A 16274-nucleotide genomic window follows, 5' to 3' on the forward strand; every position below is an offset into this window, starting at 1 on the left:
ATTAGGCTTAAAACATCATCTTGTACCACATGCCACATATATATTTCATTTTTAAAGTTTGTGTTTATATTTTCTGTTTGTTATATTATCATAATTAATAATTAATCTATACCTTACTTTTTCACTCCCAGAGCTACACCATATAACAAATAGTAACTGGTCGATAATATTGAAAAAGTCGAAAAAGGTGTATTTTCCCCACCTCCACCAAAAGGTAGACAAAGGTTTTTCCTCATTTTGCTTCATTAAAGTCCCACTTACTGTTTATAATTTTGCTACATTTACTTTTGATTTTTTTGGTGTGTCCTTGTTCTTTTCATTTACATCACTGTACCATGTATACTGATTTCTTGGGTCTGATGACTTCACTGGGCATCAATTCATACACAATGCTCAATACTTCTCTGTATCCACCACATCCATTATTTTTACAATGCAATAATATTCCATTACATTCATGTACTTTGTACATACAAATAATTTATTTAGCTACTCCCCAATCAATTGGCAACTACTTTGTTTCCAATTCTTAGCTATCACAAAAAGTATTGCTATAAATATTTTGGACTATATGGGGACTTTTTACTAATTGATAGCTTACTTGGGGAATAAGCTTACTTGTGGAATCTCTGACACAGTTTAGTGTCTTTATTTGCATAATTCTAAATTGCTTTTCAAAATAGCCACAAATACTATTTGTGTGCCCATTTTCCCATAACCCTTCCAACATCAACTGTTGCCATTTTTTTTGTCCTTTTCCCCAATTTTCAGAGTGTGGGGTAAAGTATCAGGGTAATTTTGAATTGTATTTATCTTATTATTAGTGATTTGGAGCTTTTTTCATGTGATTGTGAAAACTCTGCAGTTTTTCTTTTGAAAACATTCATGTCCTTTTGATGAGGTCCTGGTAACTAGGCTGGGGTTGGCAGAGAAAGCCTGAAGTACTGATAAGATTGCTACCTGAGGAATTTGTGATCAAAGAAGAGCTAGAGATCATTATTGATCATAAAATAGAAAATTTTGATTACATCAAATTGAAAAACTTTTGTACAAATAAAACTAATGCAGACAAGATTAGAAGCGAAGCAATAAACTGGGAAAACATTTTTACAGTCAAAGGTTCTGATAAAGGCCTCATTTCCAAAATATAAAGAGAATTGATTCTAATTTATAAGAAAGCAAGCCAATCTCCAATTGATAAATGGTCAAAGGATATGAACAGCCAATTTTCAGACAAAGAAATTGAAACTATTTCTAGCCATATGAAAAGATGCTTCAAGTCATTATTAATTAGAGAAAAGCAAATTAAGACAACTCTGAGATACCACTACACACCTGTCAGATTGGCTAGAATGACAGGGAAAGATAATGCACAATGTTGGAGGGGATGTGGGAAAAGTGGGGCACTGATACATTGTTGGTGGAACTGTGAACAGAACCAACCATTCTGGAGAACAATTTGGAATTATGCTCAAAAAGTTATCAAACTGTGCATACCCTTTGATCCAGCAGTGCTACTACTGGGCTTATATCCCAAAGATATTTTAAAGAAGGGAAAGGGACCCACATGTGCAAAAATGTTTGTGGCAGCCCTCTTTGTAATGGCTAGAAGCTGGAGAGTGTGTGGATGCCCATCAATTGGAGAATGGCTGAATAAACTGAATAGACATGGTATATGAGTGTTATGGAATATTATTGTTCTGTAAGAAATGATCAGCAAGATGATTTCAGAGAGGCCTGGAGAGATTTACATGAACTGATGCTGTGTGAAATGAGCAGGGCCAGGAGATCATTATAGACAGCAACAACAAGATTATACGATGATCAATTCTGATGGACGTGGCCCTCTTCAACAACGAGATGAACTAGATCAGTTCCAATAGAGCAGTAATGAACTGAACCAGCTACACCCAGCGGGAGAACTCTGGGAGACGACTATGAACCACTGCATAGAATTCTCAATCCCTCTATTTTTGTCTGCCTGCATTTTGGATTTCCTTCTCGGGTTAATTTTACCTTATTTCAAAGTCTGATTCTTCTTGTGCAGCAAAATAACTGTTTGGACATGTATACATATATTGTATTTAACTTATACTTTAACATATTGAACATGTATTGGTTAACCTGCCATCTGGGGGAGGGGGTGGGGGGAAGGAGGGGAAAATTGGAACAAAAGGTTTTGCAATTGTCAATGATGAAAAGTTACCCATGCATATATCTTGGAAATAAAAAGCTGTAATAAAAAAAAGATTGCTACCTGAGAGAAGCATGGAAGGACACTGATGGGGATCAAGCTCAACCCTTCAGTCCCACCCCTGTGGAGGTGTTGGGTAACCCCATCTTTTTTTTTCCCTGAGGCTGGGGTTAAGTGACTTGCCCAGGGTCACACAGCTAGGAAGTCTTAAGTGTCTGAGACCAGATTTGAACTTGGGTCCTCCTGAATTCAGGGCTGGTGCTCTATCCACTGCGCCACCTAGCTGCCCCCAAGTAACCCATCTTAATGTAGCCAAACAGAAAGCTAAGTTATGATGTCAAATCCCCAAGGTTAAATTTCTTTTATTGATGTGCCCATGCTCTATGCCATCTTTTCTGAATCCCTTTTGGGTTAGCCCACCTTGTGCTGTCTTTCTTCCCATCCCCTCTCCCCCATGCTCCATAGTGTCTTTCTCCTTCTTAAAACTAACTCTTTTAGGGTGCTACACTCTTCTATGGATTTAACCTACCAGTCAATGGCATACTCGTACCTCATGGTGTATTCCCTTTCTACTGGTTAATTGTGATTTCCATTAGGGAATTTGTCATTTCCATTGTTAATTGTTATAATCTCTAATTATGTGCTCTCCCATATATCTACTTCATATTTACCACTCCTGGTACCTATTTTACCTCTTCTCATAAATAAATCTACCTTTTGGCAAAGAGAAATCCCTTGTGAGTTCTTCACATGTGAACTGCTCCTGAACCTCATCATTTGGTGCCAACTGCTCTCCTCAATTTCATCATTTGGTACCTATGGCAATCTCCTCACTTTGACCATTTATCTATTGAACAGTGGCTATTATCTAACTCTTGTATCTAATTCTAACCCTAACCATAAATTTATCAATATTGAAGCAAAATTTTAAAATAAAATACTAGCAAAGATCACAAAGATCATAATCATGCTGGATTTCTGCTAGAAATGCAAGACTGATTCAATATTAGGAAAACTATAAATGTAATTGACCAAATCAAAAATTAAAAAAAAAATAATACGATTATTTCAATAGATGCAGAAAAAGCTTTCCTGTTCTTGGAGCCGGAAGAACAAAGAATGAATGAAGGATAGTTTTGAAAATTAATTTTGAAGTTTGTTTCAGCTATGAAGGATCAGGAGAATGTAGTGTTAGATTAGTGTGGAGAAAGATGAAGATTTTTATTCCTGTAAATTTGTGAATACTATTTCAAGATAGGCTTGTTATATTCAATTATGAGATGTCTATATCATTCCTAAGTAACAAAGATTACTCTGGCAAATCCTTTGATTCAGAAAGCACTTCAAAATTTGATTTTATAGCACATTTTTCAGGCAAAGCTTAAATGTTCAATGTCATCTGTTCTCCTTTCTTTACCTTGTCTGATAAGGTTCATTTTCTTGGATCTAGAGTACAAGGCTATGCTAATTAAGCACCACTCCTTTGTAATCTGCAGATTTACTTGTCTGCATCCTATGCTGACTTCCAGCCAGGGACTCTGAAACAATATTGTAATGCAGTCTTATTATTTAAAGTAATATGTATTTGTCCTTCCCTACCCCCTCACCCTCCACCCCGCCTGGAAAGATTATAATATTTGACCCTAAGTTAAACAGATTTTTATAGAAAATACTTTGGGGATTTGGCATTAAGGTAAAATGTAAGGCTAAATGGTAAGAATAAGAGTCATTTTTGTATCCCTGAATGCAACTGGTTTTTTAATTGCTTTATATTGATTTCTGGCTATACCTGATACAGAATGCCTAACTTCACAGACTAATGATTTCTTTTTTTCTGCAAGAAAATTTAAGAATGCATTTAACTGAATTGATGTCATTTGCCTGGCAATAAGTTTTGTCTTAGATCTATGATTTAAATTCTGCATGTTATATTATTATGTATCATTTCTTCTGTGGTGCTTTTGGGAAACCATCACATAAGAAATTCTATTCAATTGTACCTAAAATTGGATAATTTTTAACTATTTTATTTAGATGGCAGTTTGCCCTTCTGACTACAGATTGCCTGTAATAGCTAAATGAGGCTCCTTTGGGGTTTACTTGGAAATCCCTATGTCTTGAAGGAGATAATGAGCCCTTTCCCCAGGATTCTCACAAGGGAATGACTTGTTTGTTCTTTGTATAATGAATGGTCTGATTGATGTATGAATGTGATGTCTATTCATTTTATGTATAAATTTCTGGAATATGAATATTTTTCCAATCTCTTCATAATCGATTTTTACACCAGAATGTGTTTAACCTGACAAAGTAAAATGATGAATGAATGCTTTCATTAAGATTTTTTATATATAATTGGTAAATATTGTTACTAATTGTTTATACAACATGAAAACTGTTTTGCTTAATTATAAACAGTAGAAAGACTGCTATGTGGGATGGAACTGTGAATTTGAATCACTCTAAGTTTTGAATTCAGGTATAATTGTGTTTTTAAGCCCTAAATCCATCATTCGAGGGAAATGCTAAATATTGTTTAGATTAAGTCCCTTTGGGGAATGCTCTTGATAAATGTTAAAAATTGGGAAAGTTGAAAAGATAGAATTAAGAAGGTGATGACAGAATTTTCTTGACTCAGATTCTCTACTGAGCTATTTTTCCTTTTGAAGAGAAATATTTTCTACCTGGTTAATTCTGGGTCTGGCTACGATGATATCCTGTGAATAGGGTAAAACTGTTGCCAATTGGCTGTTCCAAAAGGTATCTATTGTTTTTAACCTAACTGAACTAAAGGACTTTTCCTTGCTATACCTGTGATAGGTGAATTGATAATTTTGGGCCTGAGGAACAAATACTAATTTTACTCAACAAAGTCTTTCCTCCTTTCATAGTGTGATGATAATTTTTCATTTTTAATCAATTTTTATTATGCCATTTCTTCTGGAACATTTTGATTCACTAAAGCCTGTTTTCTGTTCATATTAACTTCACCTGGCTAAACCTGGCTCATGGGAATGATAATATTAAGAGAAAACTTTGACAATCTTAATTTTAACCAAATAGCCAAGCCAAAAAGGAGTTTGAGCTTTCCAAGATGATTTAACTAACTATTTGTGAAGAGATTCTACTAACTCCTACTCTGTATTTATCTCTACAGCATGTTAATCTCTCTAAATGTAGTTCTTAATCTGTAACATAACTTACAAATAGAGTATGTTTAATTAGATTTGTTTCCTTAGGAAATGTATGAAATTATGATTCTGTTTAACTAAATTTGTTGAATTTTTATGACCTAAGAACTATCTATCTATCTATCTAATACAAGGATCAGTTATAAAGACAGGAAAAGCAAGTGGTATGTCAAAATTGAAATTCTCTGAATGGTCGAATATACTTTAGGCATTATAATTTAATGTTCTTCTTATAGCTCTGCTGTTGATAAGGTTAGTTTCATAAGCCATAAGGCATGACCTGCTTTTATCACATGAATTAATTATTGGGAAAGCAATGTGATTAGATTTTGTCAGGTTATTACATTAAATTATGCTGTCTTATTGCTAGAAGGTTTAAACAACATTAACCTAGGGAACCTTTACAAGTGACTTGGAACTTTAAATGAATCTACTAGAAGGAATACCTTTCCAAAACTCCACTAAGGAACAAGGCCCGGTCCAGACATTATTACCAACTAATTAATTATTACCAATTAATTAATCCTAATTAAGGATACCAGGATATTTGAACTAAACTGGACACTTCATAAACACTGGTCAAGGGCAGACTCTTTTAGTCCATTATTTGCAAAGGAAAATGTTTCTTAGAAGCAGATGACTTCATGGAACAGCTAAACTCAAGAACACATTGTCTAACTGAGGTACTGTTACACATCTCTCAGACTGGCTAAGATGACAACAATGTTGCAGGGGATGGGGGAGAACTGGGACACTGATACATTTTTGGTGGAACTGTAAATGGATCCAGCCATTCGGGAGAGCAATCTGGAACTATGCTCAAAGGGCTACCAAACTGTGTATACCTTTGACCCAGCAGTGCCACTCCTGGGTCTGTATCATAAAGAAATCTTAAAGGAGGAAAAGGACCCATATGTGTAAAAATTTTTGTAGTGGCCCTTTTTGTGGTGGCATGGAAACCAAGAATGAGAAAGGAGAAGGGACTTACCCAAGATCATGTAGGTGGGACGTTATGGAGCTGGAATTCAAACTCAAGAGTTCTTACTTCAAATCCAGGGCCTCTCTGTTGCACCAAAATATCCCTTAAATGCACTAATATTCATGTTGTTCCTCCCCATCCCACAAGTCAAATGTAAGCTCCTTGAGGATAGACTTGTTTTTTTTCCCCTTTTGTCCTCCCAATGCCCAAGCAGCTAGGGGGTGCTGCAGTGAATGGAGCACTGGCCTGGAGTCCTGAAAACTCCTCTTCCTGAGTTCAAATCTGGTCTCAAACTAGCTGGGTGACACTGGCAAATCACTTAGTCCTGTTTACCTCAGTTCCTCATCTGTAAAATGAGCTGGAGAAGAAAGTAAATGGCAAACCATTGGCCAAGAAAATCCTAAATGGAGTAACAAAGAGTTGGATATAACATAAAACCCCAAATGCCCAGCATAGTGCCTGATATATAGTAGATGACTCATAAATGCTTGCTGAATGGATGAATGGTCTACCTGCTGTCACTGTCTCCCCTCTCCAACCCATCCTCAAAACAACTGTTAAAATCATCTTTCTAAAGAATAAGTCCAACCACATCACCCCCAGGTTCTCACCCCTACATCTTGGTTCCTACATTACTTTCAAGACCCAGGCCTTATTACACTTATCACAAGTTTTATTTTCTAGTAGTCAAAATGGACTGTTTGTTATCTGTTGCCCAAACTCGTCGCCCAGGTCTGATCTCCATGCATTCACATGGTCTATATACACCCATGCTATCCACCTCTCAAAATTTCTCCCTTTTGGGGAAGCTAGATGGCACATCTAGAGCTAGAGCACTGCTCTGGACTCAGGAGGACCTGAGTTCAAATCCAGTCTCAGAGACTTAACACTTACTAGCTGTGTGACCCTGAGCAAGTCACCTAACTTCAATTACCTCACCAAAAAAAGCTAGGGAGGGGGGGAGGGAGGATAGAAGGAAGCAAGAAAGGAGTAACAAACAATAAGGTTCTCTTTCTTTAAGGTCACCCCTTTTCCCTCCAATCCTCTCCCCCACATCTTGCCAGGGCTTTCCCTGTCCTCAGTGCTGGCCAGGAACACTCTGCTTGACTTCCTCCTTCATGCTCCCCTTGACAACTAGTTGCTAGTATGGTTTTTTGAGTCTTCTCCATAAGTCAGGCACCTTCTAGTATACTATCTTTACTGTCATCATCTCTAATAGGTGGGGGGTAGAGTGGGAGTAGGATTCAAGTGCTAGAGATTCTCTAGACATCTCAGCAAGCATCTCAAGATAGCATCACAATCCTTCTCCTCAGTATATGGCTCTGAATTCCAGTCCTGCTATCAGCCAGCTCCTACCCAAATGATCCTCATGCTGCTGCCAGGCACAGTGCCGAGAACCCAGGGCTGTGTGCTGCCATCGACGAGCTGCTAGAAGTCTGTTTTGGTAACAAGGATGCTTTAGGTCCTGGTGTCTCACTCCTCCTTTCAACTGGTGCTGAAGGCTGCAGAATATATGGGATAGCCTGTGGTACCACATCCTGGGGAGAAAAGCAAAGGAAATGTGAGCCAAGAGGTGCCACCTAGTTAGAGGTGACAGGGACTTAATGATGTCAAGGTCAGAGGGTCAACTTCAATTTGGGAAAGCTAAGCACAAAGGGCCCCAAGTCATTGTTTTCAATTGCCTCACCCACTATTCACTTGGTCTCCAATAATCTGGCTTTTGCCTCTATTATCCCAATAAGCTTTAATCACAAAATCTTACAGTTGAAAGAGAACTCAGAGGTCATCTAGTTCAATTCTAACTGAATGCTGCAATAAGAGGGACACAGCTTCCAAAAATAGGGAAATGATATCCCCTTTGCCCTCTGCCATGGCCAGGTTTCATCTGTAGTACTGGGTTCTCTTCTGGGAACCATTTTTTAAGGACAAGGTTGAGATGGAGATTCCTAGAGAAGGGCAACCAGTATGGAGAAAAGTCGTAAATCCATTGTCATATGAAGAACCGGCCATATTTGGCGTAGAGAAGAAATGACTCCATTATTTGAAAGGCTGTCATGTGTAAGAGAGATTCGACTAGAAGTAATGGGGGAGGGGTACAAAAATGAAAATTTAAGCTTGCACTTAACATTTCCTAGCTATGTGACCCTGGGCAAGTCACTTAATTTCAATTGCCTCAGTACAAAAAAGAATTTTTTTTAAGCTTGATGTCAGGAAAAAAACAAACCAAAAAGAAAAAAAAATAAAATAAACTTTTAACAATTAGACCAAAAGGGGAATGGACTACTTCAGGAAGTAGTGGGTTGGCTCAGGAAGTCTTCAAGCAAAGGGTACATGATCACTTCTTAGAGATAGAAGAGCAGGATTTTTCTTCAGTGATGAGTTGGCCTAGATGATGTCCCTTTCACCTCTGAAATGGCAGGATTCCATGAAGAGCCTCTATGGCGGCCTAAATGTAATTCACTAATGGTGCCTAAAACAATGGCCTCTTTCCAATTCTCATCTTCCATGATTTTTTGGTAGCATTTGATTCCCAATGATAAATATCTCCTTCTTTAAACTCTCATACTCTCTACTTCAAATGATCTCTTTTGCTTGGCTTCTATAACACCCTGTTCTTCTTATTTTCCTTCTTTTCCAACTACTTTTCTGTTTCTTTTAATTGGCTCTCCTCATTCTTCCGACCTCCCATGACCTTACCTTCTCTTCTCTTAATTCTTCACTCAGTTCTTTGAAGACCTTACCCACTCTCAAATCACTAGGCTGATTCCTTCAAGATCTCTACCTACACAGGTGCAGAGTCAAGATGGTGGACTAAAGGGAATACTGTTGTTGAGACCTCCCCAACATTTTCTTCTAAACAACTGTTTTAAAAGAATGTCAAATAAAATTCTAAATGGCTTAACCAACAAACAGGTAGAAAGGGACCTTTTTCAGGCCCAAGATAGCTTAGAAAGACAGAAAAAGAGGTCTGCAGCACTGGTGGGGGGGGCTGGCCAGGGAAATCTTGCAGCAGAAGTGACATAACCTTGGGCCTTGAAGGTTGCAGGATGGCAGAAACAGAAGCATTCAGCAGCCAGAGATACTAAAAAGATCAAACACCTAGTCAGAAAGAAATTACAAAGGACCTCTTGGGGACACTAAACATAAAACTAAGTACCATTTGGCAACTCCTTTGCCCCTTAACTAGTTCAGGGTTGCAGTTTCAGGAAGGAAAGAAGTACATATAGGAACAGAGGTCCAAAGACCCTACTTGGGTAAGGACCAAAATAGACCAGGAGAGCAGTGGCTATAACCTCTCCTCTGATCACCCCAGCTTGGAAGTATTGAAAACTTACAGGTCTCTAAAACTAGCTGTGAAAAAAAGAGAAGAACATAAAAGACAGAAGTCAGATCAGTCATTCTTCCCCCCACTCCCACTCCCAGAGCTGAGAAGAGTCCTACTCTAACATAAAGTCCAAAATCAAAAAAGAAGCTGGAAAAAACGAGCAAAAAAAAACCCAAAACAAAACAAAACAAAAAAAATGAGCCTAGGAAAAGTTGCTGTGGTGATAGGGAAGCTGAAGGCAAAAACTCAGAAGAAGACATGGAAAGAAAAATGGAAAAAAAATTTATAGCAATGTTCTCTGACAAATGTCTCATTTCTCAAATACATAGAGAACTGAGCCAAATTTATAAAAAAAATGTCATTCTCCAATTGATAGATAACAAAAAAGATATGAACAGGCAGTTTTCAGAAAAAAATCAAAATTATCAAGTCAAAAATAAATATTCTAAATCACTAATAGAGAAATGCTCATTAAAACAACTCATACTCATTAGATTGGCTAAGACAACAGGAAAGGAAAATGACAAATGCTGAAGAAGAATGTGGAAAAATAGACACAAATGTACTGTTGTTGGAGCTGTGAAGTGGAACAACCATTATGGAGCTATATCCAAAGGACCATATAATATACTGTGCATACCCTTTGGCCCAGCAATGCCAGGACGGGGTCTGCATTCTAAAGAAATTTTTCAAAAAGTAAAGGGACCCATATGTTCAAAAATATTTATAGCAGCTCTTTTTGTGATGCAAAGAATTAGAAACTGAAGAGATGCCCATCAATCAAGGAATGACTGAACAAGCTGTGGTATATGAATATGATGGAATACCACTGTGCTATAAAAATGACAAAGGGGATGGTTTCAGAAAATCCTGGAAAGGCTTATACGAACTGACGCAAAGTGAAGTAAGCAGAATGTGGAGAACCTTGTACATAGTAACAGCAATAGTGTAAGGATGTTTAACTGCAAAAGATTTAGCAACTCTGATTGATACAATAATCCTTGATCATTCCAAAGAACTCAGAATGGAAAATACTATCCACCTCCAAAGAGAGAAGTGATTAATTCTCAGTGTAGATTGTAGCAGATATTTTTCACTTTCTTTATTTTTCTTGCTTTCTCTCCCCCTCCATTTTACAATATGGCTAATGGGGAAAGGTGTTTTGCATGACTTCACATGTATAATGGTGCATGTATTCCAATCTGACACATCCCATATAGATGCTGACATCTGGCTCTGACAACTAGCATTGCTTGCCTTCCCAATGGGTGGGAAGTCTGGAGGGAGGGAGGGAAGGAAAAAAATTGGGAAAACAAAATTTTCTTGACAAGACAATCAGGATTACATAGCTTGTAAGTGTCAAGAGTCTCAGGTCAAATATGAACTCAGGTCCTCCAGACTGCAGATATTCTATCCACTGTGCCAATATATATACATATTTATTTATTTATATATATATATATATATATATATATATATATATATATATATATATATATATATATATATATATATATATATATATATTTTTTTTTTTAAAGGGAAAAGAAAGATCTCTAGCTCCAGTCCTGATTTGTTAACCCAGATGACTACAGGGCATCCACACTTGGATGAACTCAATATGTCTCAAATAATCCTTCCCACAACTAACCCCATCTCAAAACCAGATACTCCATGCAAATTTTCAATTTCTTCCAATGTCACCATCTTCCTAATTTCAGTCTTTTAACCTCAGTAAGAGTTGTCTATCTTCTTGTGTTTGTGTCCAATCACTTATGTCACTTTGGTTCTTCCTTTCTGCCTCCTGAATTCATCTTTTTTTCTTTCTATTTCCCTTGTCAGGCCCTCATCAATTTCTGCCTGTATTACTGCAATAATTTCCTAACAGGTTTTCCTGCTGCCAATCCATCCTGCACATTATTGCCAAAGTAATCTTCTTAAAAACCCTGTCATTCCCTTATTTGAAAACTCATGATCACTCCCAACTGTCCATCAAATCAAGCTTCTCTAACTGGAAATATAATATTCCAGGTGTGAATATTGCCAATATTCTCTTTTCTCTCTTCTAGTGATGAGCACAGGGCAATCAATAAAAGACTTATTTTTGTGAAATTATTAATACAAACCTTAACTTTATGTCAGATGGTTGACAAACCAAGTGGCCTCTTTCTGGACACATGAAAAGAAAATGTTCTTTTTTCCATTTTTTCTTACAAAAATGACTTCAGGAAATTTGTCCTTTTAAAATATCCACAATTAAAGTAAGGTATTTTTGTATTCCATGCTTCCCTGGAGATTGAATTCAAAAGCAAAGAAAGTCTCCAGTCACACTGACCCTCCATCTTCCAAAGTGACAGAAAGAAAACAAAAGCAGAGATTCATAGTCAATAAACATTAATTAATAATCTACTATGTGCCAGCACTATGCTAAGTGCCAGAGATACAAATATGAAAAAGAAAGGTAGTTTCTGCCCTCAAAGAGCTTAGAATTGAATGAGAGTAGACAAGACACAAAAGAAACTAAAAAATGAAGGATGGAGGTTTAACATGAGGCCATGATGGAGAAGGCCCAAAGTAGAGTCAAGTAGGTAAATAAAGAGCTGCTCTGAGCTAAAGTCTCCCTTTAGATGGCAGTATGGTGTTCACAGCCTCACCCTCCAATCAGAGAGGCAGAGGGTGTTAAGGAGGGAGAGGACAAAGGCTTTTAAGATCTTACAGGATGATGAGGTTATTCCAATAATGAGCTTCCTGGGGCCCGAAGGAGAAGCCAGTCAGAGAGGTACCAAAAGAATATTAAAGATGCTCAGGAGCAGCATGCATTTCAGCAGAAGAGAAGGAGCAAGAGTGCCATCATCCAAAGTAACACATCAATATTGTCCTACTTACCAGCCCCCCCCCCCCACTTCAATCTGATTTTGTTTTGGTTTGTTTTAATACCACATCTTCTTCTTTACCCTAATCTCTTGTGTATATTCCTGCAGAGCCTTGCCCCTCTGGAGAAATGGCTCCTAACAAGTAGGCAAAAATATATAGTGGGAGAACACATCTTGATTCCTATCTATTTTAGAAAGATGCTAGTTGTCAGAGCCAGAGGTTCTACGTAGGATGTGCCAGATTGGAATACATGCAATTAAGTAGTCACACATCAATGTAAATTTGTCTGAAATTCAATCCTATTTCCTTTCTATTAAACAGAGGAGGCAGTTCTCTTGAGAAGTGCAAACATTTATATGTGGACTACCTGAAGAATCTATGCTTCATGCTGCTTTTGTCTAGTCCCTGGCAAGCTCCTATACTGCCTTCTTTACCCCACCTAATCAATACATGTTCAGGAAATGTTTCCAGAATCCTAAAAAAAATTAATCTTTTCTTGACCTCCTACCCTATCAAGCTTTTTCTTCATTTCTCTTTTCCTTCACTAATAAATTTGCTGGGGGGGATTGGGAAGAGTAGAACCGTGAAGCCTCTATTCCCTAGCCCCTCTCCATCTTTTTTGCATTACCCTCCCCATTCTCTCTTCCTCATATCACCCTTCTTTTCCTTCACGTCTTTTGGCCATCAGGCTTCTGTCTTCTCTGAGGTACTAATACTTCTCTCCCCCAAATCACCAAATATTTGCTAATAACACGGCCCAATCTATCAGTCTTGCATCAGTTTTCATCCTTTTAGATCTCTCTGAATCACCTAACACTACTGTCTCTTACTATCATGTAGACAATCTCCTCCCTTGGCTTCAGATGCCACAATCCCAGATTCTCTTCTTACACTCTTCTTCATTGGCTCTTTATTCTTTTCTCAAATCTTTCAGAGGAGTGTTGACCAGAGCTGTGTTTTAGGCTCTTTTCTCTTCCCTGTATACCTTTCCCTCTTTCATCTACTCCAAACTTTCTACCATTTTTTCATCTTACTCCCCTCTAAGCATTCTTCATTCTAACCAAATTGGACTGGTGCCTTCTGCTCTTCTACTGCTTCATGCTTTAATCTGGTAAAATGTCTTTCCTCCCCCTTTTTCCCCATTGAATTCATACTCATTATGTAAAATCCGTCTCCAATACCAACACATCCTGGAAGCTTTTCTTTAGGTTATCAACTCTAAAGCTTAGCTAGAATTTTGGACTTCAATTCCCCAATGCACTGCACATATACTAGTGTGTATTCGTTATTTGTGTTTACTTCTTACTCCTCTACTATAGGATAGTTAATTCCACAGACCATTAAACTTTGTATTGTCTTTAGAGTCTCCCACAGCATCCAGTCTATGGCCAACACTTGATAAATGAATGCATTTGAGTCTAATGAAAATACAATTCAGCTCTATTTGGAATTCAAGTCAAACATTTACTAAACAGCTACTATATGCAAGACACTGAGCTTGGTATTAAATACATTCTAAAATTAAATTATTGTTCAGTCACACACAGTTTGGGATTATCGCTCTTTGCCATAGTTCAAATCTGTTATTATGGATAACTAAAGAATACCATTCACTCTTCTCAAAATGAACTAAGTCAATGAATACAAGGAGAACAACAGAAAAGGTTTTTAAAAATATGTTGGAAAGGTGGGCAGCTAGGCAGAGTGATTAGAGCACCAGTCCTGAAGTCAGGAGGACCTGAGTTCAAATCTGGTCTGAACACTTAACACTTCCTGGCTGTGTGAACCTAGGCAAGTCACTTAATCCCAATTGCCTCAGCAAAAAAAAATATGTTGGAAGGGACAAGAAGATGATTTAAAAAGGGATGGGGGAATTGTTTCTTGAACCTATGAAAGTATGAAACAGGATTATGGAGAGAATATAGATGTGCTCAACTCTTACGTTACTTCTGCTTTTTCTACCAAGAACAATGATCTCTGGACTGGGAAAGCTAGAGCAGAAAAAGTTAAAGGATATTTGAAACCCCAAATGATAATGATTTAAGGGATATATTGAACTTCAAGAGGTTGTAAGAGAGGACCCAGCTACCCTCCATTAGTTCAAGTCATTAGGGGTCTAGATGGCCTGCATCCCAGGGTGCTGAAAGAATTAACAAATGTGATTGCTGAGCTACTGTTGTTGTGTCCTGCTTTCTAGAGTCCCCAAGCTGGGGTGACAATGTACCGTTGCTTTCTAGAGCCCCCACACCAGGGTGATTAAAATATACCCTCCTAGTAGGGAAGTGATGAGGCGGGACTCCTGAGGATGATGGAAAAATGGAGTCTGTTTATTTCAAGGGCTTTCCCCTTTTATAATGTAACAAAAACAACACTGCTTATGTGGGACCACATGAACAACCTGCTATTGTGTGTAGTTTGCCACCTGGTATCACTCTTCCACCTGGTCTCCCTCTACTTCAATCACAACTCGAGTGGTCACCACCCCTAACTTCTCAGGAAGGATGAGAGCCCTTGGGGGAGACGGGGAGCCGAACCAGACATTGTCATCAGTTTCCCTCCGGGCTGAAGGGTCTTACACCTCGCCCAGAGTTTCCCCACTGACTGTGACCCTCTATATACTGTACCAGATTTCAGGGGGAAAATGTTGTCAATGGGAAATGATGAACACTAAAAGCCAGCATAAATATCACTAAAAATCACTAAAAATAGTGATAATTAAATCCTTTTGTCATTTAGTAGCATTACTATAACTGATAGATGAAAAAACATCCTATTGTCAGAATACACAGATTTTAGTGTGGAGAGATGGAGCAATGGAAGCTAGATGATAGTATAAAGATTTAAAACTGGTTGAATGAGTAAATTCACGCCAGCTTGGAGGAACATCCCTAGCTGCACTATGACCTTCAATATTTTTAAATTTTTATTTTTATATTCAATTTAACAACCCCCATGGGCATTTCCACAAACACAGGAGAACAGAGAAATGTGAACGCTACTGTTAAGTCTTCGTTATGTCTATCTTGCTTTTTTTTAAGGAGATAAGTTCCGACTGCAGATTTCAGAGATCATTCAATGTTTTTAAGACTAACATAGCTCCAGACAGAGGTGACATGTTTCTCAAATCTACAGTTAACATCAAGTGGGGAAAGCTCAAACACTGGTTAGAAGACATCTCAGCAAGCTAAAACAGTGAGAAGTTAGTGAGATGAAATATAGTAAGATCAGTATAAAATATTACACTGGAGTTCAAAGAAAAGCAAAATCCAAAATGGAAAATAGACAGACAACAATGCCTGTGATAAAGATCTATGGGATTTTAGAGGACCACAAAGGCAACACGAATCAACAGCACGAGATAGGACCAAAGAGTTCCACAGGCTTCATTAAGAGAAATATATAAAAGAAACGATGAGCAAGATGCTCTCAGAAAAACCTGCAAAGTCCTCTATGAGTTCAAAGTGAAATGTAATAGCAATGGTGTGGGATGATCAGCTGTGAATGCCTTTGCTTTTCTCAGCAACACAATGATGGAAGACTGTTAGGATTACTAGGTGAGAACTCAGGTTGTCTGGACAGTGTCAAGGTGGGAATTCAGGTTGTCTGGACAATTACAAGGTGAGAACTCAGGTTGACTTGACTTCTTCCCAGAAGCCCTTGCATTATCCCACGCCCATTCTCTGGGAGGATAAAAAGCAACAGTGGGCCTGG

General features: G+C 37.9%; 1 protein-coding gene across 2 annotated transcripts in view; it reads right to left on the reverse strand.

Annotated features, from left to right (window-relative positions):
- The window catches only part of TMLHE (trimethyllysine hydroxylase, epsilon), a 106465-nt gene that overhangs the window by 51229 nt on the left and 38962 nt on the right, over positions 1-16274 (reverse strand). For both annotated transcript variants that reach the window (XM_074278608.1, XM_074278609.1), the window contains exon 2: positions 7721-7902. In XM_074278608.1, coding sequence (XP_074134709.1) covers positions 7721-7901 — 181 coding nt within the window. In that variant the 5' untranslated portion in view covers position 7902. The remainder of the gene's footprint in view (positions 1-7720; positions 7903-16274) is intronic.

Source organism: Sminthopsis crassicaudata, chromosome X, assembly GCF_048593235.1.
Source record: "Sminthopsis crassicaudata isolate SCR6 chromosome X, ASM4859323v1, whole genome shotgun sequence".
Classification (NCBI taxonomy): domain Eukaryota; kingdom Metazoa; phylum Chordata; class Mammalia; order Dasyuromorphia; family Dasyuridae; genus Sminthopsis; species Sminthopsis crassicaudata.